Raw genomic sequence first — 23,402 nt, forward strand, 5'->3', positions numbered from 1 at the left:
ATAAAAAAATAAAAAAAAAAAGAGAGAGAGTTACACGTTTTATTTATTTTTCGAAGCTCGAACGGATTGTGTACAGATACCTGGATCGAGAGAATCCTCTTACGCACCGAATCCGGTTACGCGATGTACTTGGCGCTCGAAAAGAGAAAGCGCATGAGATGAGCACCATTTGAAGTAATGTCAAGGCCGCGCCGCAAGGACGGGTAGACGAGAGCCGCGCGAAATCCCACCGTCAAAAGCCCGTGCTCCAGAAAGAAAAAAAAAAGAAAAAAAAAAGAAGAGAGAGAAAGAGAAAAAGGAGGCGAAGAAAGATGTACGAAGAGAGCACCGGAGACAAACGGCCAGCGAGTCCTTGACTCGAGTCGAGTGTCTCTTCTCTTCGTGGTTCCTTTTAAGTTCTCATCCGGTGAGATATGCCACGCAGCAGGCCCTTCAGCCTACTTTTCAGCGCGCTCCCGCAGCGGATGCCGGAAGATTACGCCAAGCAAAGTATAATAACGAGAGAGGGAGAGAGAGACGGAGATCGAAGATACGCGGGAGTGAAAAAGGGCGAGAGAGCGAGGGAAATGAAGGATTGTCCGACCTGTCCCATTCTCGAGCAAGATCAGCCGCGGGCTCACAAGAAGCGAGGTAATGTCGGCGGCGGCGTGCCGCGAACATACGCGGTCGCCACAATATGAAAACATTATCGGCCGTAAGCCGGAAGGTACACAGCAATGTGCTGAGCTTAGCTTTGCAGCCTCGGCTCGGCAACGCGATCTCTCACTACCGCGGTGCAGTGCCACGTCAGGATGTCAGGATTTCAGGTAGGTACTTGTCCGCCGGATTCGCATGGGCCAAAGTGCTCCCAGGCACAGAGAAAGGGACGAACCGGAGCCGATTTGCGAAAGGAACAGGGGGAGGAGATGGGTTGCAGCGTACCGTGCATGCACTTCGCCCCAAATCCTCGACGGATCCGTCGGAAGAGCGTTAATGAAACTGTCGCCAGATTACTACTCGCCGGCGCTACTTTTCTGATAGGCGCTCTCGAGGACGCTCGAGAACTCGCTCGTCTTGTCCGACATGAACGCTCCAAGTTCCGGGAGGATTTGGCGCTGACGATGGGAAATATTTCCGCGGCTTCGATGACATCGGCGTAGTCGAAAATTACCGTTCATCTTGTCATTCCATCCGACGCGCGGGCAAAAAGAGCGTTTAAAACGTACGCTTTGTCAGGCGCGGCCGTGGCGTCGGGGACGCGCTAGTGATTTTCCGTTATCGGGCTGATCCGACGGCTAGAGCGGCTGTGGGGGGGGACGAGGGGGTTAAAGTGTGACGGTGACGAGGACAGGTCGGTGTTGAGGAGAATGCGAATGCCGAGGCGACGGCGCACTGACACGTACGACGATACAAACACCCGGCTACTTAGAGACGAGGGAAATGGGACTGGCCATTTGGGGCAAACTACCCCCAGGCTAGCTCACGCGACCGATCTTATCGCCGGCTTCAGCCTGGGTTTCGCCTCGGACGCACATCGCGCGAACACGTACACACGACGATCTACCACACGCGCGACGCGAAATCCGGCCTCGGCTATCTTGCCGCGGAATTGATTTCTTGCATTCGTTATTTCCTTGGAACTCGGCCAGCTAAGTATACATACATTTGTTTTTATTTCGACGAATCGTGGACGATTAAGCGCACGCTGAAATATTCATAAAGATACTATCGGCGCTACCTACGCTCGGAGAAACGAGCTTGAAATCAAGACGAGGATTATCACGCGCTGAAAATCCATCGAATCGTCCCCGTTATCCCCTTTCGTAGCAAAGTTTTTATTAATCAATAAAATCTTATACGCGGTCTGAATATAAATTTTCTATCTGAAAAGAATTGGCGTTACGCGTGAATTTGCCGCGAATTTCTGTCCTCCGCTTTTCCGCGACAAGGACAGCGTTCAGTCGACGATCGGACTATTGCTCTCTCACTCTTTCGCGCGGTCCGTCTCATTCTATCTTAGGGCCGAATTCTAATAGTCAGTCTAATTGTGGAGCTTCGGTCGTGAGGACGTGTAGATAATCGCTCCGCAATTATGCGTAATTTTGACCGCGGATAGGGTAGTCTCGCATACGAACACGCGTCGACGTCGACGATTCGGAAACGAACATTCATTTTTTGTACTCCGATGTCATTCCATTGATTGTTTTGCGCTTCGTTTCGTGCCTCGAAAAAGTGCTTCGGAAGGCACAGGTTATGTCGTCGGCGGAGCGCGCGGAGCGCGCGAAACGCGCGAAGCGTCCGACGTGAAGCGCGCCGCTTCGGGAATTTTCGCGACCGGCTGGCTCCCATTAAAATTTTCTTCGGTAGGTTCCGGAAACTGCCAATTTCACAGCGCGAGATCGCGTCTCGTCCGTCTTCTTCGTCGCGGCCGGGATTGTCATCGCGTATCGCGCAAGTGATTTTTAAGGAACTCGAAGGAGATAAAGTGCGCGGAGAACATTTCGCGTTGCGATCTGTCTCATTCGCCGCTCGGCACATTTTCCCGGTATTGTTCTTCGCCGTGAATTCGTCATAAGGACCTCGCTTTGTATCATAACCTTTTCCTTGTGCCGAGATCGCGGACGACCCGGGGAAAGTAATCAACGGCACGAACATCGCGAGTGCAAATTTATGTGACAAATAATATCGTTCGCCGCGGCGCTTCTTAATTTTAATCGTGAAAAATCGCCGCGATAATCCACCGTCGTTCTTTCGAGTGACAGTATTAATGAGAGTGACTGTAATTATAAAAAAAAAAAACAAAAAGCAGAGCAGTGTAATGTAGTGCCCAATGGATTTAAAGTGTTACAAGACGTCAGGATATTTCAAAATACTACTACAGAAGGAAGGAAGGAAGGAAGGAAGGAAGGAAGGACGGACGGAAGCTTGGAAAATAACGTACCCTAACCTAACCGACAACAAATGTAAGTAAACCGGCAACACGCCGTAGATCACTCAATTTTAATTATTTATAAAAAATTATTATAATTAATTAATATCCCCAAATATAATAACGCGCGCGTGGTTTCTTCTCGTACTTAATGAACAAAATTCGCATATAAAATTTAGTCTCTCTCCGTCTTTTCTTTTTTTTTCTTTTATTTTTTTTTTATCTTGCGAAAAGATATTATCCGTTTAGAGCGATTATAACAAAATCGATTGACCTGAATCGTATGAGATGGTCAACTAAAAAAAAAAAAAAAGGAATACCGTGAACTTTCTTGTCGAATAATATTTAAATAGAATTTCAAACGTCAAAGACTCGAAAAATATATTGTTCGACCCAGCTCGTCCAAGTATCGATACGTGCCTATCTGGACGATTACGCTAATTATCGCATCACGATCAACGTCTAACTCGCGCGCGATAACGCAACTTCTCGGCTGCCGCGTATTATTTGTCGGTTCCTATCCCGATCAGACCGCGATACCGCCGAGAGGGCCGAGACTCCTTTGCAACTTGAGAGAGCGTGGGCGCTTACACAATCATACCGGGGCATTTCGCTGAGATCCTTCGGATTACACGGGGTCGGTCTTGATAGTAACTCAAGTTGAACTTAACAGTCGTTAAGTCCGCGGATAGTTTTAGACCGTTTGGCTAGTCCGATTCGTACGGAGGGCATAAAGTCCGAACTGTAAGCCACTACGTAACCCCGGGTGGCCATGAGGGGTTCGGCCGAGGTTATGGAGACGTGCCAGTCTTATCTCGATTTGCATAAATTCATAGTTTGCGGCTTAGGCCCTAGGAAATCTAAGGACACCGGCCGTACCTTATTCCGCGTCATCAAACTTTCAATTCCTTCATCGTCTTGCTTCCAATTAGTCCGCGTTCGTGCCCGAGATCCTCTCCCCCCCCTCCCTCGATCAAAGTAAAATTATTCGTCGGTCTAAAATTATTCGCGAAGCAATGATTTTCCTCGAAAAGACATTTGTTCGCGCGTGTACGTTAGCGCCGGCTCGAGCCTCTCGCGCACAGTTTTTTTCCGTCTCGTGAATAACGAGATCGTCCGCGCGCGCGCGCCACTCGAATTTATTAAAACACATCGCGATATATTTTCAACAACACTTTCTGTGCAAACGATTGATTTACTGACGAGTGTTAGCTATCATCCGCTTTTAGCAACGCGACGGCCTCGCTTTAAGCAATTATAGCCGGTGGAAGCAGCGTGCTGCTTCGAATAAAGGGCATTTGGCATTTTTGACGTGCGTTTCGTCGGCGTGATGGAGGCCTCCGGCGCACGAGTATAAGCCGAAGTGGACGCTTTATGGAATTAATAAAATATTCACTCGGCACAGACAGACGGCAAAGTAAGGCATATAATAATTTTCTGACACGCCACCTTGTGTGCTGTCTCCGACGCGAGGCAGCCGTACGTGACCGCTATCGCCGAATCAGATCAGAAAATGGCACAAAACTCCGATAAATAAGATAAATAATGTAATGCGCCTTCCGTACCGCGACCCTTCCCCGCGAAAAACTTTCAAAGTCGCGTGCACGTCCATCAGCACGCGGCGAACCCTAATGCCGTGTTCCGCGCGGAATGGCTACGATTGCCCTCGTTCAAGGAGATTCCCCGGGAGTGACCATTACGCTGCTTGCGCCGCGGAGTAAAAGTCGTTATTTGACTATCTCTGATCGCGTGTCTGTGCGCCAAGCGTTACTCTATCAATTTCTTTCGTGCCATTAACCTCATTGACGTGCGTTTGCACTTTGACGTTGCACACAGCCGCCTTACTCAAATCGCGCAGCCCGCCCCGCCTCCTATTATTTTGCAACAAGCTCGACAATAAATTATTAATAGCGCGCGGTGCGCTTCAAAATTTTTGCGAATAATTTGCATCTCTTAAGTAGATCTCTTCCGCCGTAAGCCATCGCGAGGGAGATTTCCCCGATATGAAGAGGCTTTGATATTTTTAATGAACGCGGAAGGCTAAATTCCATGGGGATCTCGACGGACCGAGGATACGCGATAATCATTAGACATAGATTCGCAGGGGTGACTGTCCGCTCCCTCGTTTCAAGCCCCGTCTCCGTGCCTCCGCACTTATCCACCGAAATTCAGGGTGCCTCCGTCGTCCTCCCCCTCGGCCCATTCTGCCAGGATGCAGTTCCGCTCGCAAACTCCGACTGCAGCTATGGGGGATGCACGGGGGTGGTGAGGCGGTGCAGTCGGTTGCCATGGCGACCTATCGTCACTGGACACCCTTCACCCCTCATTTCACCTACGTTCTATCCCCATGCACGGTGATCCCGGCGGCCGGACAACATCGTCCCATGCCGAGCCAAAAACACTGGTCTCTTATTACGCAGCTAAGCCCATAGAATTGTCTTCTCCGTCGGGTTTTGACCATCGATTTCCATATCCCTCCTCCCTCCCTCCCCCTCCGCCCACGTTCGCAATCACTCGCGGCGTACGGATTCTTTTATCGCGCGCCATTCAAACAAGATGTTACGTTTCATTTGCCCGGCGAAAACAATGGCATATTACTCGCGTCTGAATTTTCGGCAAGTTCGCCGGGCTGTTATTCGTACATCGTGCCGATACCGCCGCGGAATCATTAGCAGCCCGCGTTCACCGTTCCGGTTCGGGCTGGCTCGTTGTAAAAATAATTACATTCGGTCGCTACGGGAAATGTAATACAATTGCCTCGCGCAAGGATACCGAAATGTACTCTAATTACACCGGGAAGGTAATGAAAAATAGATATATACAATGCGGCGGCCAGCGCTTTACGCACATTTCGCGCGTACGTACGGGGGCGGGGGGGAGGGGGAGGTTGAGAGTTTGTTTAATAATTAATAATTACGACACCGAGTTTTAAAGAATTACGTAAGCGCGGCGTTCCGATAACACGAAATAACGCAACGGAGATCGAAATGAAAAGTGCTTCGTGCCACTTGACTTACGAGCAAAATGCCCGGGGTTACTTTTACGCGAGCACCGCGCCGGGTGTCTTAATACATTCGGCAGACCATCCGGATGACAGCCACACCCTTTTCTGGTCACGCGAGAAACGACTTTGCGAATGCAAGGGAGTAATTAATAGGGCTCTAGGGAGTTGGTATCGCAATCGTTTTAACGTTCAAAATATGTTGGAAATTTCGTGCCGCGCTTAATTTTGATGGCCGGCGATTCTTGAAAAATATTAATACGAAGATAAAGTGACGAATATGCAGATATCCACGGCGCGATAGGATATTTAACGTTACCGTTTTATCGCGGCCCGTGAAACCGGCGATTACGCCGGGACGGACGATCGACCGTACGGAAAGAAGCGGAATGGTTTCAACGCTCTCTCGGCTTTTTACATATTACACCGGGTACACCGGTTCGGCATTGGCAGCCGATGTTATCTGCCTTGATAATTAATGGTCGGCGCATACCTAAAGCGACAGTGAATCCGCGCAATAGTGTTTATAGATAGTAAAGCGGCGGTATGAGCACGCGGCGCGATCAATGGACCGATCGATCGATCCACGGTAAACGTGATACTCACTGGTAGTGCCAATAGTCTGTTACGTATTCGGACAATCGGGGACGAGGGGGCTTGCACGACCCCTTCGTGTCCTGCTGGCACAGTGACCCTGTTATCCGTACACTAGCCGAAGCACATTCTCGTACAAACACGCCCGCACGTTTCGCGCGGACGTCGGCTATGTACACCGAATGCGCGCGTATTGGTTGCCATCGATACCGATCAAATACCGAAGATTCTGAGGCAGCCCGAACGCACGTGCCCCCGCACCGAGACGCCTGTTGCACACGATGTCGCCCTACGAAATATTTGCGGACTTCGCACCTTCGACGGTCCGCGCGTAGCGCCCGATCATCGCCGGAATCCCCGGCACCGCGCAAATTCGCAGCCGCGTGGGCGAAAGAACGCGCGCGAATCACGTTTTTTTCCTTTCCCCGAGTTACGATACAGTTTTAACATTTGCAAAAGTTTACAGCTTTCACGTACGTTCGAGTGGAAATTCATCCAGCTAATCCGATTTCGCAGCTAGTGATCGCGTAGATAAAATATTTTTGTGACCGTCTGTAAAGAATAAAGTTGCTCTTTAAAGAAAAAGAAAACAAAATCTGTCGATCGTCTAGTCACTGTTCAGCGCGGGTTATGTATCTAAAGAGATGTACAGATAAACGTTTCTCGCCGCGTGTTTGTTTACTAAGCGAGATAATCTTACGTACCGTTCGACTGTCGAATTCGCTGGGCACACCGGTTTTCGCCCGCCCGCCGCCCGCGCGTCCTTCGCCAGGCGAACTTGGAATGCGACGATTGCCGGCCAGACGTAAACACACGCACGTACGCACACTACCGCGGAGGTCGACGGGCCCGGCGCCGAGCCGGTTTCGGCAGTCGAGCACGTGTTGAGTAGGTCAGAACGCGCAGTAGACTAGTAACGTTGGAAATTTATTTCCACTCGAGACGGATATCGAGAGTCTGCGTATGTCTTACGTACTCGTAGTCGGGCGACGGTACGGCGAGCATCGAAATCTTTCTTTGTAAGAACCGAAATCACTCACGATCAGTCTTATTGCGGAGCTTCGGGCGCGAGCACGTGTTGCTAACTGCTCCGCAATCACGTGTATTTTTGATCGCACTAAGGACAGTCTCGCATACGCATACGTGTCGACGTAGTCGAGTCGGGAACGAACAACCGTGTTCTATACTCGTGTGTGATTTTACTCACCGTTCTGTACTTTATTCTGTGCCTCAAGAAAGTGCTCTCGAACAATGAGGTTATGTAAAGAGCACAGCGCGCACGGAACATTCGATGTGTATCACTCTGTGCGAGAAGGACTGCGACGATCGGATCTATTGCCGTCTCACTTATTTACGCGATTGTCTCTTTCTATCTGAGAGCCGAAATCTCTGACGGTCAGTTTTAATGCGGAGCTTCGCGCGCGAGCACGTGTTGCTAAGTGCTCCGCAATCACGTGTATTTTTGATCGCACTAAGGACAGTCTCGCATACGCATACGTGTCGACGTAGTCGAGTCGGGAACGAACAACCGTGTTCTATACTCGTGTGTGATTTTACTCACCGTTCTGTACTTTATTCTGTGCCTCAAGAAAGTGCTCCCGAACAATGAGGCTATGTAAAGGGCACAGCGCGCACGGAACATTCGATGTGTATTACTCTGCGCGAGAAGGACAGCGACGATCGGACTTATTGCCGTCTCACTTATTTACGCGATTGCCTCTTTCTATCTAAGAGCCGAAATCTCTTACGGTCATTCTTAATGCGGAGCTTCGGGCGCGAGCACGTGTTGCTAACTGCTCCGCAATCACGCGTAATTTTGACCGCACTAAGGACAGTCTCACATACAAATAAGTGTTTACGTTGTCGAGTCGGGAACGAACGACCGTGTTCTATACTCGTGTGTTATTTTACTCACCGTTCTGTACTTTTTTTTGTGTCTCAAGAAAGTGTTCCGGAACGACAAAGTATGGTGCGTACGCAGCGCACGGAGCTTCCGACTTCAATTGCGCCGCGTGGTCGACGTTATCAGTCCGCTTCGCTCGTCATCTTCTTCAGCGACATTCATCGAGTCCCGGCAATCGCCATCGTCAGAGTGTGAGGTCCGCATCTCCCGCGTCTTCTCCGTCGCGGCACAGATCATCCTGACATCCCGCAGGCATCCTGAGAGGAGGAGGAGGCCCAGGAAGGGTATCCTGCCCCGGCGGAGCAACCCATGGGTATATATCAATTTTTTTCTTTGGATTTTTAATAACGTTTTTTAATTTTTTTCATTTAATTAAATTTTATATCTACTAAATAATTGTTTTATTTTTTTGTTTCAGGTCAAGAGAAACTCCGCTGCGTCGCATCGCTCAGTGCCGCACGCCGAATCGAAATTATACGAACTGCAGCCGGTTCGTCGGTCGTTCGGGGCTGCCGACAGTTACCGGGCGTTTTTTTACGATTCTTCTTAATCCGGGAGTGTCGAGAAATTTGTTAAGTCATTTTCGCGACTGTAACTTCACCCGGTCGCGTTCGCGAGTTACTTGTGCGCGGAAGGATGGCTCGTCACGTCCCATCTGAGTGGAGGAGCAGGCCCGGGACGGGCATCCTGCATCGGCGGAGCAACTCTTAGGTGAATATAAATTCTTTAAAATAAAATATTAAATAGAAAATTTTTACCTTTTTTTTTTAATTAATTTTATAAATCATCTTACATGTATACAATAATGTATTTTATTTTATGTTTCAGCCAACGCCAGAATTCTACAACTCCGCTGAAGCTCATGCCGATCGGTAAGTCGCACAATTTTTTTTGTAATTAATTATTATAATTGATTATTGTCCTCAATTAAAATCACGCGCACGAATTGGGACGAGTTGGGAAAATATAATCGTCCCCATAACATGCTGCAAGTGCGGCAAAAGAAAAAGTATAAGGATTATCTAGATCATTCACATCGCATTCCTACTAAATCGATAAAAAAATAATTGTCGGCGTTATCCTTTTACAACGGCTATAACAATATGAACGGTTTAATAGGCTATCCAAAAATTTTAAGAATAGCTTTAACAGACGAACGACTTTTACGTAGGCAACGCATAAAAATATTTCCCGCGGCAGGGTCTTAAAATTTTAAAGTTTGGACGAACATAAAGTTAGGTTCGATTTTTTAATCGAAATTCTATTCATAATCGAATACAGTATATTATTATAGTTTTCAACGTCAAATTATTTAATAGTCGCCGCCTTAGATTCGCCGTGAAACGAGTCTGCGAATTAAGTCTTATACGCCACGGTAACGTCCACGGGCCACTAAAGATTTCAATTAAATGTGTTCAAATAAAGTCGGGTGGGAAGTTGATAAATGTCTTCTGTCACGCGGCGACTGCGATTCTCGATGAAACGCATACTGCTCGAATAATCATTCGCGAATTATACCGCGGCATTGTTATCGCTCGCAGACAAGATAATCGCACGATCATAATTATCGACGATGCGATCGACCAGTCGATCGACGGAACGAAATTTATTGTCACATCGTATTTAACCGGCGGCGTGAACTGTCCGAGTCGTGCACGTGTACGCCGGCATGTGCGTGCACCCACGCACGCACGTATACATATGCGTATATACTTATATACACGGGCGCGGTACATGTGTACGTTGCACCCCGCGCGATCCCGTGTTTATTTCCACAATCAGGCGAATCATAATGCTATTATCAGAGGGTGCAGCACGCGGGGGTGAGCCCATCGTGTCCCTGCACTATGGTGCCACACGACCCACTGATACGGTGACCCTATTGAGTGCGAAATGCAATCGTGTGTGGGACGAGGCACGGTTAGGCTGCGAGCATGATCATGTTTGACATGGTAACTTGCGTTGCGGATATAGCAAGTTCCATGCCGGCCGAATCATAGACGCAAAGACGGTGACGGCTGATTGTCGAAGCGCGCGGCGCGAGAAATCGCAGAGGGTATATCTCCTCGCAATCGAAGCGTTCAGGCGGCGTATTAATTCGCTAGATTAATCATCGCGCGTAATCCCATCGCGAGAAAATTTATTTTTCGTAATTATTTAATTTCGCGTTTTTTCTTCTTTTTCTTTTTTCTTTTCTTTTTTTTTCTTCTTTTTTTTGCAAAGATAATCGCCGAATGTTTTGCTGCCCGAGTCAGTTTCTCAATTAGATATTTTTTTATTAAGTGATTAAAGTTATTGTTCAGATAATAGCGGTTTATTATAAAGAATCGCTTAACGTTCCCGAGAGAATAAACACGCGCGGAGATCATTAACGATGTAACGATCAAAAATATGTCATGGGATATTTTCATTCTAAATTTCATCGTTAATGAAATCAAAGATAATGATCGATACGATCCTCATCGAGTCCGCATAATTGGCCGGATTTTATACAATGGAAATGACGGTGGGTATGCGGTTGATTTATTGTGGCGCTGTACCGTTGTTGCCGGTAATTTTATCTCCATCAAACGTTTTTCCAGGAAATCGAAACCAAATGGGAGTATTAATATCTCATTGTACGCTCGCGTGTCGCCGACACTTTTCCCGCTCACGCTGGGCTTTTCCATCGATTTATATCCCCTCCCACCATTTTTCTCGCCGATTAAAGTGAGTACTCGCGAAACCGCGCGCATCGAATCACAGTGGCAGCGTTTGAAATTGACAAAATGTTCATGATCACAAAAACAATTATACGCGGTTCGTGATTTTATTATTGACTCGCCACGGTGTCGATAATCAAACAAATACTTGTAATTAACAGCGAAAAATTAGCGTGAAGTGATCCACTGTGCCAACCCGACAGAGAGCAATTTACAAGACGGCTTAATTAAAAAGCACTCTATCAATGGTATTCGTTTGTATTTTTGATTTCCAAGTAATAAACGATACGCATTAGCGTAATCTAAATTAATCCTCGTCGATTGTAATTATTTTCGGTTTTGCATCAATTGATGAAACATGATGCAACGCAGCCTTTTAGTAATAACATATTCGCGATGTTAATATTGAATATATCACTTTTAATATTAAAATTATTTCGAATTAATGCTTTAACGGCTTGAAATATTTGTTGAAAGTAAAAACTTATGACCGTGGCACGCCGATCGCTTTATTCCTTTTAACGGAATTAAAGGACTGTGATGTACAAAAATGATAAATACCTTTTCGGGCGCGTTGTCAATCGCTTTAATCACTAGGCGATAACTCTTGTCTGAGTTCGTTATTTCTTGAATGTCCCTTAGACCGTGAATGTGGCGAGTCTCAAACGTTATAGCGGATAAAGATGGTCCCTTGATGATAACGCTATACTAAGATACCGTTGTTTCGAAGCCTATCTTGATTAGAATCTCCGTCCCTTACGGTTATCTAGTGCCGGATGTAGATTTGCGCGTAAAACTCGATTACTTGCATCTGAAATTGGCGTACGGCGAAACGATCGAGCACGTGGATTTTTCACGCATCGCGTAATCCTCACTTTCGCGTACGTTTTATTGATTCGGCTGGTTTATAAATCAAACCCCCTTTTCTCTTCATTGTTAAAATTACAAACATAAAGGAAACTCATTCGCCAAACGGTGGATATATCTACTTTGTGCTATAAAGTCATTTATTTCGGCCGGTAATGAGAACATAAAAGATAGAATATATGTAATGCGCGAGTTTTCCGTTATTTCATATTTTTACGAAGCCCGAGAGCCTTCGAAATGATTATGCCGAAGAGATAAAGGCCTCCGCGATACGAATTAAAAAGGTGCGCGCGGATTGCGTCAAAGCAGCAAATCTCTCTGGGGGGGAGTTCAAACAAGAATAGAAAGAGCAAAGGTATATTTCAGACTCTTCTGAATTTACAATAAACGCGGGGGGGAGGGCGAGAGGGGAGGGAAAAAAAAGGAAGATTTTTAGTTTCCTTCTTTATTATTTTTCAATTTAAATGAAAGCCGCGATTTAAATCTTCCGATGTAAATATTTTACGATGCGAAAAATGATTGCATTTTTGCTTGTATATTTATTTAATAGTAAATTAAAAAAAATAATGATAGCACCGATACCGCGGCATTATGTAGTAGTTCTTGGTGTCGAATAGTCGTGAAATTGAATCTTCGTGAAACGTCGAGAAATGGAAAAAGAAAAATATTGTTATTCAGAAACGTCGAGCCTCGGGAAGTAAAATATGTAGCATTGAAACACGATTTTGCGTAACGCCACGTTTCGTCGTAATCTCTGCTAAATTCTCACAACGCGTACGGTGTTGCGGCTTCTAAGATGTACACTGAAAAGCAGATATGTTATTTTTTTTCGACGACGACGATTAGTGTACGTAATCTTAACGTAGTGTGCGTCAAAGTCACACACACGAAACGCGAGCGTAGATGTTCCGCGGAACGCGCTCCACTATTACACTTCCGTACTCGTGTGTTCGAGGGGATAAGGGGGGGGATCGAGAGAGGAAAGTCACGTACGCTAGCCGCCGTTCGCGCAGCAAACGCCTTATCTGTTTCAGTGTACATATATCCTGCATACGTTAATTCGTCGCACCTCTCAGTTATCTGATGGCTGTCTGTCGCGCCGTTTTCCGCGCACAATTACTTAACAGGATCCATAGTCGTGTAAAGATATTCGAAGATAGAGATAACTAATCCTAATGATTCGTTGAAGCGGTAAATTGAGCCACTGCCCTCTCTATGCAAGCCAAACTTAACATTATATGAGTAATTAAACAGAATGTGCAACAGGCCGTGTGCGATTTATAATTTCCAATAAAAGCCTGATGCTTTAGTTAAATTTTCTGTGGCCGCTGATCTCGTTGTATAAAACAGAAAAACTAAATATCACTTTATGATATCGATTAAATTATAAATCCGCATAATCCCACATTACCGCACACCTCTAATTGCCATCAATAATTATCGCATACCTGTCAGTGTCCGGAAACGTTGTTAAAATAATGTTTAAACTGCACGCTTTAATTACGTTGCTACCTGTTGCTGCCTGATTGCAAAATAAATATTTATTTGTTTGAATATTAATCTGTTATCTGTGCATTGCGCTTGGGTATTATGAGGAAAAATATTCTTGGCTGTGCATCAAAAAGAGAATTTGATACCATCGACCTCTCTTTAAACCACTTTAAACCAATCGCCACGCGGATATATCAGTTCGCCGCAGTGTTACCTGTTTATTGTATTTATAATACAATGCAAATTTTATCTGGTTAATGAAGTGGACATAAACGCAATATTTCTCGATCTCGATTATTAATAATTCTTTTTTTTTTTTTTTTCTTTTTTCTTTTTTACGAACGGAAGGAAAAACCACTTCTGGATTTATCTTATCTTTTACGTTGCTGTAAGTGGCTTTATAAAAAGATACGTCGCAATACGAAAAATGTACTTCGGGATCACGAACGTTTTTTATCGTTCGCAGAATTAGCTCGACGTTACCTCGTAGGTATGAGATAAAATAAATAGTGAGCTAGCGACATGTGACGGACGGTTGGGTCATTTCTCACGATAAGAAATAACCGACTCGGGATCACGCGTGCAAGACGGTCGGTTATGAGAATCCACCATGCGTTAAAGGTGTGCGACACGTGGAGATAAGCACGATGCGTGGCCGCGTGCTCTTGGCACGGGATACACCTGTAGGGGGGCCCCCATTAGGAAATGCGGACCCCATGTGCCCGAGTGATCACTCACCGTAGCGAAGACGTTGGCGAAAGTTAGACGCTCTTTTAAAGAGCCGGATATCCTTTCGAGGCGCTAGACCGCTTGCCTTTTAACAGTTACTCCAACGGTCACTTTCATGCGCGACTGTTCCGCGATTGTAACTTCTTCGCGAAATATCTCGCAGTCGGGGAATCCGAATAAAATATGATATATAATTATCTCTACGAATTTTCCACCCGGTCGCGTCGCGTGAACTTTCGTCGAGATTTTTTTTTTTAACGCGTTCGGACGAGAGACGACGAGCTGTACGAACGCGCCGGAGTATTCGCGAATCGTTCAGCGATTTTCACCGCGCGCTCTTTAGGTACAAAGACGCGAAACGAAGTCTAATGCTTTTACGACGTAGAGGGCTGACAGTTTCGAGTATTCCCGTACGAACGTAACGTGAGCAAGTTCCCAGGAGTGACAATCGGTCGTCATAGTTACCGGATTTGTCCGTTGTCTCCGCGCTGGAAAGCGTACCTTCAATCCGCATTGTTAAGATCGCGGACGCGCGAACGTCAATAAGTGCCGCCACTTACGGATGCATTCTGCGATGAACGGCGCGCGTGTATGCGCGCGTGCCTGAGTGCGTGGAGGAACGTGTTGCGGGTTCACGCCGCGGAGCCATTCGGAGAATGTGTTCGGGTAGAACGAGGCAGACGGGATTCGGACGCCATTACCGCGGACATTGTCCGGCGGAAATCATTAAACTAAAATCTAACTACGGGCTAATATAGCAAACCCGGGCCTATTCTGAAAGCTTTCATACCAGGCCGCAATTCGCTTCGGTTTAGGCCGCAAGTACGGGTCCGCGGGGGACAAAGCGTAACTCATTGCCGGAATTCCCACGGATTCGCCGACGATGATGGCACCGGGATTGAAGACGGCGTCGGCAAGTTTCAATATAAATCCAATGCCCGATCCGACTACGCTTCTCGCTCGGTACGTCGCGCATTTAGAACTACGTCTACGTCGCAGTGTCTCACGAATAACAGACACCGCGGATTTGCATCGCGGATACTTTTGTGTATTTATAGCTACGTGTGAGTACAAGTTGCGCACTTGCGAACTGAGAACTAATGTCTAGACGCCATTCAAACGTCGTCTATACAGGTACGAGCCCCGACAGCGACGCGTTAATGTTTAGGGACACGGTCCAATCAATTGTGTATACTAAAACTCGAGCGCGGCTGTTAATAACATCGTTCCGTAAATACTGCCTATCAATGCCGATGACGCAACGTCCGATCATTCGAGACTCACCGTTCTCTTTTCTGGGTGCATCGCGTCTCGGCGGTTTCCTTTGAACTTCCCGTTTTTCTGCTCTCTGAAATTACTTCCCGTTTGATACGATCCGTGAACGGGGCTTATCAAACAATAAGAGATCTGTAAAAAAAAAGAAAGAAAAAAAAAAAAGAAAAAAAAGAAAAGAATTGTTAAAATGAGTAAAAGCGTTACATTACGGGAGTGAAAGTGATCGAGCAAGGTGAAACGAGCGGAAGTAGCCGGTCGCCCCGTCTCCCCGAAATACGCGCGTAACACGGAACGAGTTTAAATAACAATTTCGCGGTAGAAAATGAGCCATCAAAAACAATGCGACAGTTAAAAGGTTTAATTCGAATGGTCAAAGGTGGAGGAGCGGAGCGACTCTGTTTGACTGCAATTCAGGACCGAGGGGGAGAGGGGGGCGAGAAGCGGAAGAGCGACGAGCGGAGGGCGCGCGGGGTAAGGGGAAAGGGACGTTACAGAGGATGAGAAAAAGAGGGTAGCGGTTGGAGCGAAGGGGAGCGCGAAGTTGAACCGAGGTACCTTTCAGTACCGACGTAGCCAACCTCCATACGCAAATGTACGGTACGGTACGCTTGTACTTGTATGCAGGGCGAATTATTATGGTGAAACGAGTACGAAAGCACCCCAATATCCTTCCACGGTGGCGCGGTCGCGAATCCGTCGTACGTACACGTACGTACGAGCGCGCGGTTCGCTCGTGTACGTTTCACGCTGTGCTATATCATCGGGTATGAAGTTGCTGGCCGGCCAGGAATGCTAATACCGTGGCTGTCACCGGCAGCAAGCGGGTTCACCAATCCGTCCGTCCGTTTGTACGTCCTGCGCGCCGAGTTTAGACTTTTCCCGCGGACTCGCCGGCCTCGAAACAGTTCGGAAGTGCCGTGGGTTCGTAAGGAGTTCGTCAGCGGTACCCGTAGTAAATCGCGATCGCGAATTACCCAACCGGGCGTCAGAATGGTAGCGCCATTGTCCAAGAATATGAAGCACTTTCCATATTCCTGATGCCTGAATAGCAACGATGAAATATTCAGAGTTTTGTAGACTGCGCTCTCTTTCAACGGCTCGCTGAATTCGCCGGGCGAAACGCGATGTATTTTCAGGGAAAAGTTGGTATCGCCGCTTCCAGGATTTCTTTCGCAAATTTTGCGCCGGAGTGAAAACGAGAAGTTGCGTAAGGGTCGAAATATCGGGATATTAACATCGGGAATTACGTTACGTTCGGTAAAAATAAATTAATAAGTAAATGTTGCGACTCGGAGATCATTTATCATTGATTTGGCGGCGTAAATGACTGCTACACCGTAAACCGTGTTTAAGGTTTCCCGATTGCACCTGTTTACGACAACGCGTATTCGATAATCGGAATCGAATATGTCAGTCGCTCAGTTCTAGCGGATCACGCACATGCACATTACAACTTGATGGAGTAGGATGGGAGAAAAGACTGACTCTAGGGAGTCGATGCCATTGATCTGCTCGATCTATGGAAGCTGGACGCTCGCAAATCAACCACCACTTTGCCACGCACGTATTCGATTTTGTATATACACGCGCGCACAATCACAGGCGCCTGTCATTAGGTTACTGCTTTCATATACGTATATTTAGTCGCGCGGCAAGATGGGAGTTGAATAATCTACAGAACGCTTTTCTTTTTTTAATTTATTAGATTACTTTTTGATAAATTACCGGGAAAATAAATTTTGTTATAGATATGTAAAATCGTACGTTATGCTCTTTCTAAAGTTGACAGCTGCTTTAATCCTTGCGGGAATTGAACGGTATCGAACTAAAGTAATTGCACGTTTTATAAGAAGATTATAGATTCTTCTAAGATTCGGCGGAGTAATTCTTTATTGCTTTACAAGCGCAATTCCGGCCACACGTATTCAGGCATCGAAGATCGATTTGGTGGCCGTGACATAACTCACTAAACAAAACGAACGTGCAACGCGGCAAACGGTGGTTGACAAAAAACAAAAGCAAAAGCCAGAAAAAATAAAGCGAGAGAGAGAAAGAGTGTTAGGTGGCGAGAAAGAGAGGGAACTAGGATGAAAAGAAGCAGTAAGAGAGGCCGGAGTATTTCGATACACGTAGCGAGAGAGAAAAGGTGCGAAACTAAGAGAGGGATCCTGAGAGAGAGAGTAACGAAACGCGCGTAGAAAAACGAGAGAGATAGAGAGAGAGGGTGGGAGGGAGAGGGAGAGGATGCAAGGATAGGAGCACCACGCGCGAGTAGCGAAAGCTGCGCAAAAAAACCGCAACGCGAAATCCGGACGCCCCGGAAAAAAAGGGGCAAAAAGCCAGAAAAAAATAGTGGAACGCTCAACCCTGCCGGCGCACCCCCTTCGCTATCCGGTGGTCCGATGGGGGAAATGAAATCGACAGGGCGTCCACCTATCGGTCCGATGCCACGTACACAATCCCGCGCTTGCACGTAGCATCCTCAACACATGTCGGCGGATTGCTTTGTCCACGTGCATTACGATACACCAAAGCGAACGCCCCCGCTGAGCACACACATTTACGCGCTCTCTCTTTCTCTCTTTCTCACCCTCTCGCTCGCGCGCCCGCTTCAGCCGATCCATGCGCCGGTGTGTTGACGGCGCGTGTGTACCCCGACATAACTAAACAAGCAACAAGTGACCTTAAAATCTACGAATAAAAATACCGGCCACACTGATCGGATATCGTGCGCAGCTGCAACGGAGGCGCGAAGGGGTGAAACTGGGTGAGGGATGCGCATCGCCGCACCAAGAAAGTTCGAGTAATCGTGCGCAACTAGAATGCAAATATTACGACTATATTGAGAAAGGCGAGAGAAAAAGAATGAGAGAGAGAGAGAGAGAGAGAGAGAGAGAGAGAGAAAATGCGTTGGCAAGATGCATTTAGCAAAGAAGTTTTGCCGATTAAAGATAAACGCGTTCCGATAACAATCCGTTCTCCACTTGTTCTCTTCTTTTATCAAATACAGATGTGATTATTACAGCAGGTTAACGAGGGCGTGTTACTCAGCTCGATTTTCTCATTAATACAAGCTAAATACTGAATGCAGAAAAGCTTGCCAACGCATCCCGACTTTTCCTAGCAGAGAGATTCGTTGTTCTAATTAATGCGCAAAGCGTATCGCGATGTAACAAATAATTTTACGACTAAGAGAGAGCAGTATTACAGAATCAATCGGAAAAGAATACCAAGAATTATTCATCGAATTTAAATTAATCAAAAAGTTCACTCGCAAATGCAACGATATTTTTATCGCAATTAGACGACTAAAGAGCAATTAGTTTTAGCAAAAAAAAAAAAAAGCTTATAAAAGCGTATGTATAATTAATAGTACGGATCTTATTTCTTACTTTTTATCAATGATTCTTATAGTATGTACGAATAAACTCGGCTTCGTAATATATACTGATTCAATTTGCACTAAAGACTCGTGAAATGTAATTTCTGCGATATCACTTTTCCGCCGTCGCAATTATTAACGTTGCGCGGCGAGAAAAAAAGTGGACGTGGTCTTCGTAAAGAGGGCGAGTTTCTTCCCGCGGTACTAGCATAGTAAGAAGCAACAAGTGACCTTAAAAACTGCGGGGATAAAAATACTGGCGGTTGATCGAGAGTTTTGCACGCCACCGCTGAGCTAGCGGTGGATTCGGGGTATGATTGGGTAAGTGGGCTTTTTCGGGGATGGAGTTAAACGGGGCGGAAAAGGGGAGTGTGTAAAAAAAAAAAAACCGTGGTATAACGCTGAGACGCATGTCTGCTCGAGCCTACCGTATCGTAGTTTGGCCCGTTTATTTCGCTTACAGCCGTATACCGTGCTATCGATGAAAATACCTCACTACCTCGACCTCGAGAATCGCTTTTCGTCGAACCTTTGAGGCGACGCTTGTCGTTTGTAGCCGGCAACTTTGGCGTAAACAACCGTGATTGCGCGTAATGAATTAAAAAAAAAAAAGAAATGAAATAAAATATTGTCAGAGGACCTCTTCGCGGATTCGCGTTTCCATGAGCTTTTCAATTTTTGACGTTAATTTTGATATTTGATATGCATCGCAACGTACGAGAAAATACAAGAAAAAGCTTTCGGCTCTTAATTAGAGATATTATTCCGAACTTTTCATTATTTACCGCGTGATGAATAATTACCGCGTGATGAATAATTACGCTCGGTGAAAAATCATATTTCAACGTAACGTAGTACCGTTGATTATTTGACATCGCAATTGACCCTCCCTTTTTTACAAGTCGAAAAGTATCGCGGAAAGAAAGAAAGAAAAAAAAAACAAGATCTTTGAAAATGATCGGGTATTCGTGCCTTCGAACGGTGTCCGTCGATACGCCGTGCGCGCAAGAGGACTAGAGTGTAGTGCGCGATCATTAGAGGAAAGGTGGCAGAATCCAACCCCTTTCCTCGGTAGTTCCGCCGGTGACCGCCTAAGCAGGAGCTCGCCACTGTCCAGCAACCCTTTCACCACCGCATACCGTTCTCAACCCCTTAGTACGCACGTACAGACGTCTACAGACGCGCGGCGATTTTTCTTCGAGGTACTACCACCACAAACCCCGCCGCCGGCGCTTCTCACCACCACAGACGTGGGTGCCTCGTCGCCGCGCGATACAAGCGGCGAGGGTGCGCGTGTCCTCGTTTCGCGTATCGAAAGGGGTAGCGGAGCCTCTCTTTTGCCGGCAATCGCGCATGACCGAGCACACGATCGCCGTCTCGCTCGCACCGCTTCCGTCCTGACCGACTAAATTATAGGTCCGCTCGCTTGTTTATTCACGCTTAATTACACGAGAGCCCCGCGATACTAACATACGCCTTGCGATTGAGGGACAAGGAGAGAGAAAAAGAAAAAAAAAAAAAAAAGAGGAAGGGAATCCGGATCGGCGCGACGAGCACGAGATTCTACCCCTGTCGAAGAGGATCCTCAGCCTCTCGCGCGCAACGAGAACGGAGGAGTTTAGAGAGATCGTGGCTTTTTCCTTTTTTTTCTCTCTTTTTCTTTCCGGATTTTAGGGTCTCTAACTTTCGTGGCAAATCCTCGGGTCGAAGGTGAGCGCGCTCGAAGTATCTCACAGATACGGGCACGCACACCGTCGCCTCGGAAATACCGATGTTACACCTCGTGGTATCCGCATGGTTCACATGCACGCGGCGAGTCCGTCGGTGTGATAAAACGCGGTCGCTCTCTCGCACCTGTCCTCGCCGCGTCCATCTCTCTCGCCCTTCGCATATACCTTCGTAGAGGGTCGGTGGTCAGCTTGCAGCGCGCGGGGGGCTTTCTCTCTTTCTCCCTTTCTCTCCGGCGTCTCTCTCGCTCTCGTGCCTCCCTCCGGCGTCTCCGCCGCTTCCGTCTGCGTTGTGCTACCCCTCCGGCGCGCAGGGCTTTTCTCTCTTCTCCGCAGCCTCCGCAAGCCCCGTCTTCCTCCTACGATCGCTGTCCGGCGCGTCTCGAACGAGTTCGGTGGCGCTCATATCGTTCGTCGACGCGTCCTCGTCGCACTCGGACCTCGGGGCGAAGGGGGTTAGCGGCGGAAGAGGGACGGTACGCGCCGTCTCTCTCCTTCGTACGCGGCTCACCCCTGCCGACCCTGCTCGCCCGGTACGTTCAACGGTGATTCCGTCGCGAGCTTGCACGATCGGGATCTTCCTCGTCGCACCGTCGATTCTCCCGTCGCTATCGCCTTCCTCGACACTCGTTCAGGAGCGCTGACGAGGCCGTTATCACCCGGGGGTAAGACGCTACGTTCCGATACTTTTCCAATGAAAAATCGAGCTTTCTCGTCGCGTTACGTAGCGTGCTTTATCATATGCGTCCGTCTCTATCTCGCAGTAGACGAAAAGTTCGGTCTTTTTATTTCTTAAGTAGTCGAGAGTGCGGCTCTCTGACCTCAGACTCGCATACGAACGCGTTCCTCGTATTAGACTAATCGTCGAGAATTAATGCAGTCGCGAATAAATCTCGCGTCGCGCATCGATGCTTAAATCTTGATCGGAGGAGCGCGAGGTGAGTCGCGGCTAACGCAATTCTCAGGCCGTCGCGGGGAAAAAAAAAAAAAAAACGCGGGGCAATCGCGCGCGGCCCTTAAATAAGTTACGGACGGGCCAGCACGGCGTAGCGTTAATCGACGTAAACGGCGTCTCGCATAAATCTTCAATTTTACCGCTCCGGGCGGTCTCGGGTTCCCGCGTAGAAGCAGCGCCAAGGGGCGGTCCTGCTCCCGTGGTACTTTTCTCTGTCTCTCTGCTTGGCGCGCGAGCCGCATCTCGCACACCAGCAACCCCCGCGTCAACCCTTCGTCGGCGACCCTCCGCCCGTCCCGTCCGTCGGTCCGTCCGTCCACCCGTTCGCTCGCTTCGCCGGTCCTTCTCTTCGGCCGGCGCGCGGATCTTCTTTCTCTCGTTCGTTTCCCACCGCCGCCTGCCGCCGATCTCACGCCGACGTATGCGCCGTCCTCGTCGCTCGTATTACGCGCCTAAGAGACGCAACGACGGTGGTTCCGACTGAGCGCGGTAGAGGCGCCACCGTACGGGGCAAAATGGCCAAGAGGGGCCACCGGTTTGCTCCGCCGCTGGCCGGCGCGCGTAGTTCTCTCCCTTCGGCTTACAGCATCCGCCGGAGCTTCTCCTCTCTCCGCCTACGCGAGTGTGCCGTGTGCGCCAGTGCGCCCGCAAGCCCGAAAGTTCGCGCTCCGCCACGCAGCCCAAGCTCTCTCTACCCGCGCGTTGATCGGCCACGTTCGTCAGGCCGGGAGCCCCCACGTAAAAAGAGGCACCGGGGCCGCGCGCGCGAGCCGAGGATAAGGACGAGAAAAAGGAACGATTTGTTTAAGGTATATTTAGAAAAAGGAAAAAGAAAGTTCGGTTCTTCCTTTCTTTTATTTTTCGTTATTACGCAATAAGACAAAAAAAAAAAAGAGAACGCCACCGGGAAGGAAAAATTTCGGGAGTAATAAACGGGAAGGAAAGGTGCCGGGAAATAAGAGACTGTAACGACGCGGGCTCGACGTTGTAGATACTGTGATGTTAAAAGCTCGCGCGCGAGCTTTCAGTGAGAGGAAATCGAAGAGGATCGTCGATCTGCCGGCTTCGAGTGCGCCGATGTTGTGAACATCTTACCCGTCCTCGTCCTCCGAACTTGTCTCCTTGGAATCGGCGCGACAAACAGGTGAGTGCCGACAATCGGCGAGCGAAGGGACGACACGTCGCGGCCCTTCCTCGTTAACTTTTCGCTTTTCTTTCTCCTTTCCGCGCCTCGCGAGCGACCTTTCGCGCGACCGATTCTCTTCCCCTTTTCGATTACGCGATCGTTCGAGCTGCCGAGTCGATCTTTTCGTCGTGTCTTGACCGCCGCGGATTTTCCTCGGTGGAAATTAATACGTCGAAGCGAACGCGAGTCGAAGGAGAAAACAATGAGGGCTATCAAAATCTTGGTTCTGTCTAAAGGCTGGCTCTGACGAATTTCTTTTTTTCTTCTTTTTACGATACGCTTATTTGTTTTAACATACGATAATTGGGAGAATTGAGATAAACGAGGAAGCAAGATTTCCGGTCAGCGGAGATAAGTACAAGTGCGTGTTGGAATTTTTTAATTTTATCCTTTTTATTTTATTGTTTTATTTTTATTCCTTTTTTTTTTTTTTTTTTTTAAAAGATATTGATATAGAACGGGCAGGTTTCTTCTCGAGGTGAGGTATATTCGAACGAAGTTTTAACCCCGCGATAGCATTTTACTTTCCTTCGGCAGACACGTTGCTCGAGAAAGCTGGAGCTTCTTCCGCTAGTGAAACACTCGCTCATTCTTCTTACGACGCCTGACTACGCCGCTCGCTTCTCCTTAAGATAGTCGCGCGGATGCGTTCTCGAACGTGTGGTGATATCGACGGTGACGG

At 47.7% G+C, this 23,402-nt stretch overlaps 1 protein-coding gene across 1 annotated transcript in view; it reads left to right on the forward strand.

Moving 5' to 3' along the window:
* The first annotated feature begins 566 nt into the window (after positions 1–566).
* LOC139102754 (uncharacterized) overlaps positions 567–23,402 on the forward strand; it is a 118,367-nt gene continuing 95,531 nt past the window's right edge. The window contains exons 1-2 of the mRNA XM_070656878.1: positions 567–630; positions 22,567–22,678. Of these exons, the coding sequence (XP_070512979.1) occupies positions 567–630; positions 22,567–22,678 (176 nt within the window). The remainder of the gene's footprint in view (positions 631–22,566; positions 22,679–23,402) is intronic.

Source organism: Cardiocondyla obscurior, linkage group LG05 (genome assembly GCF_019399895.1).
Source record: "Cardiocondyla obscurior isolate alpha-2009 linkage group LG05, Cobs3.1, whole genome shotgun sequence".
In the NCBI taxonomy this organism is placed as follows: domain Eukaryota; kingdom Metazoa; phylum Arthropoda; class Insecta; order Hymenoptera; family Formicidae; genus Cardiocondyla; species Cardiocondyla obscurior.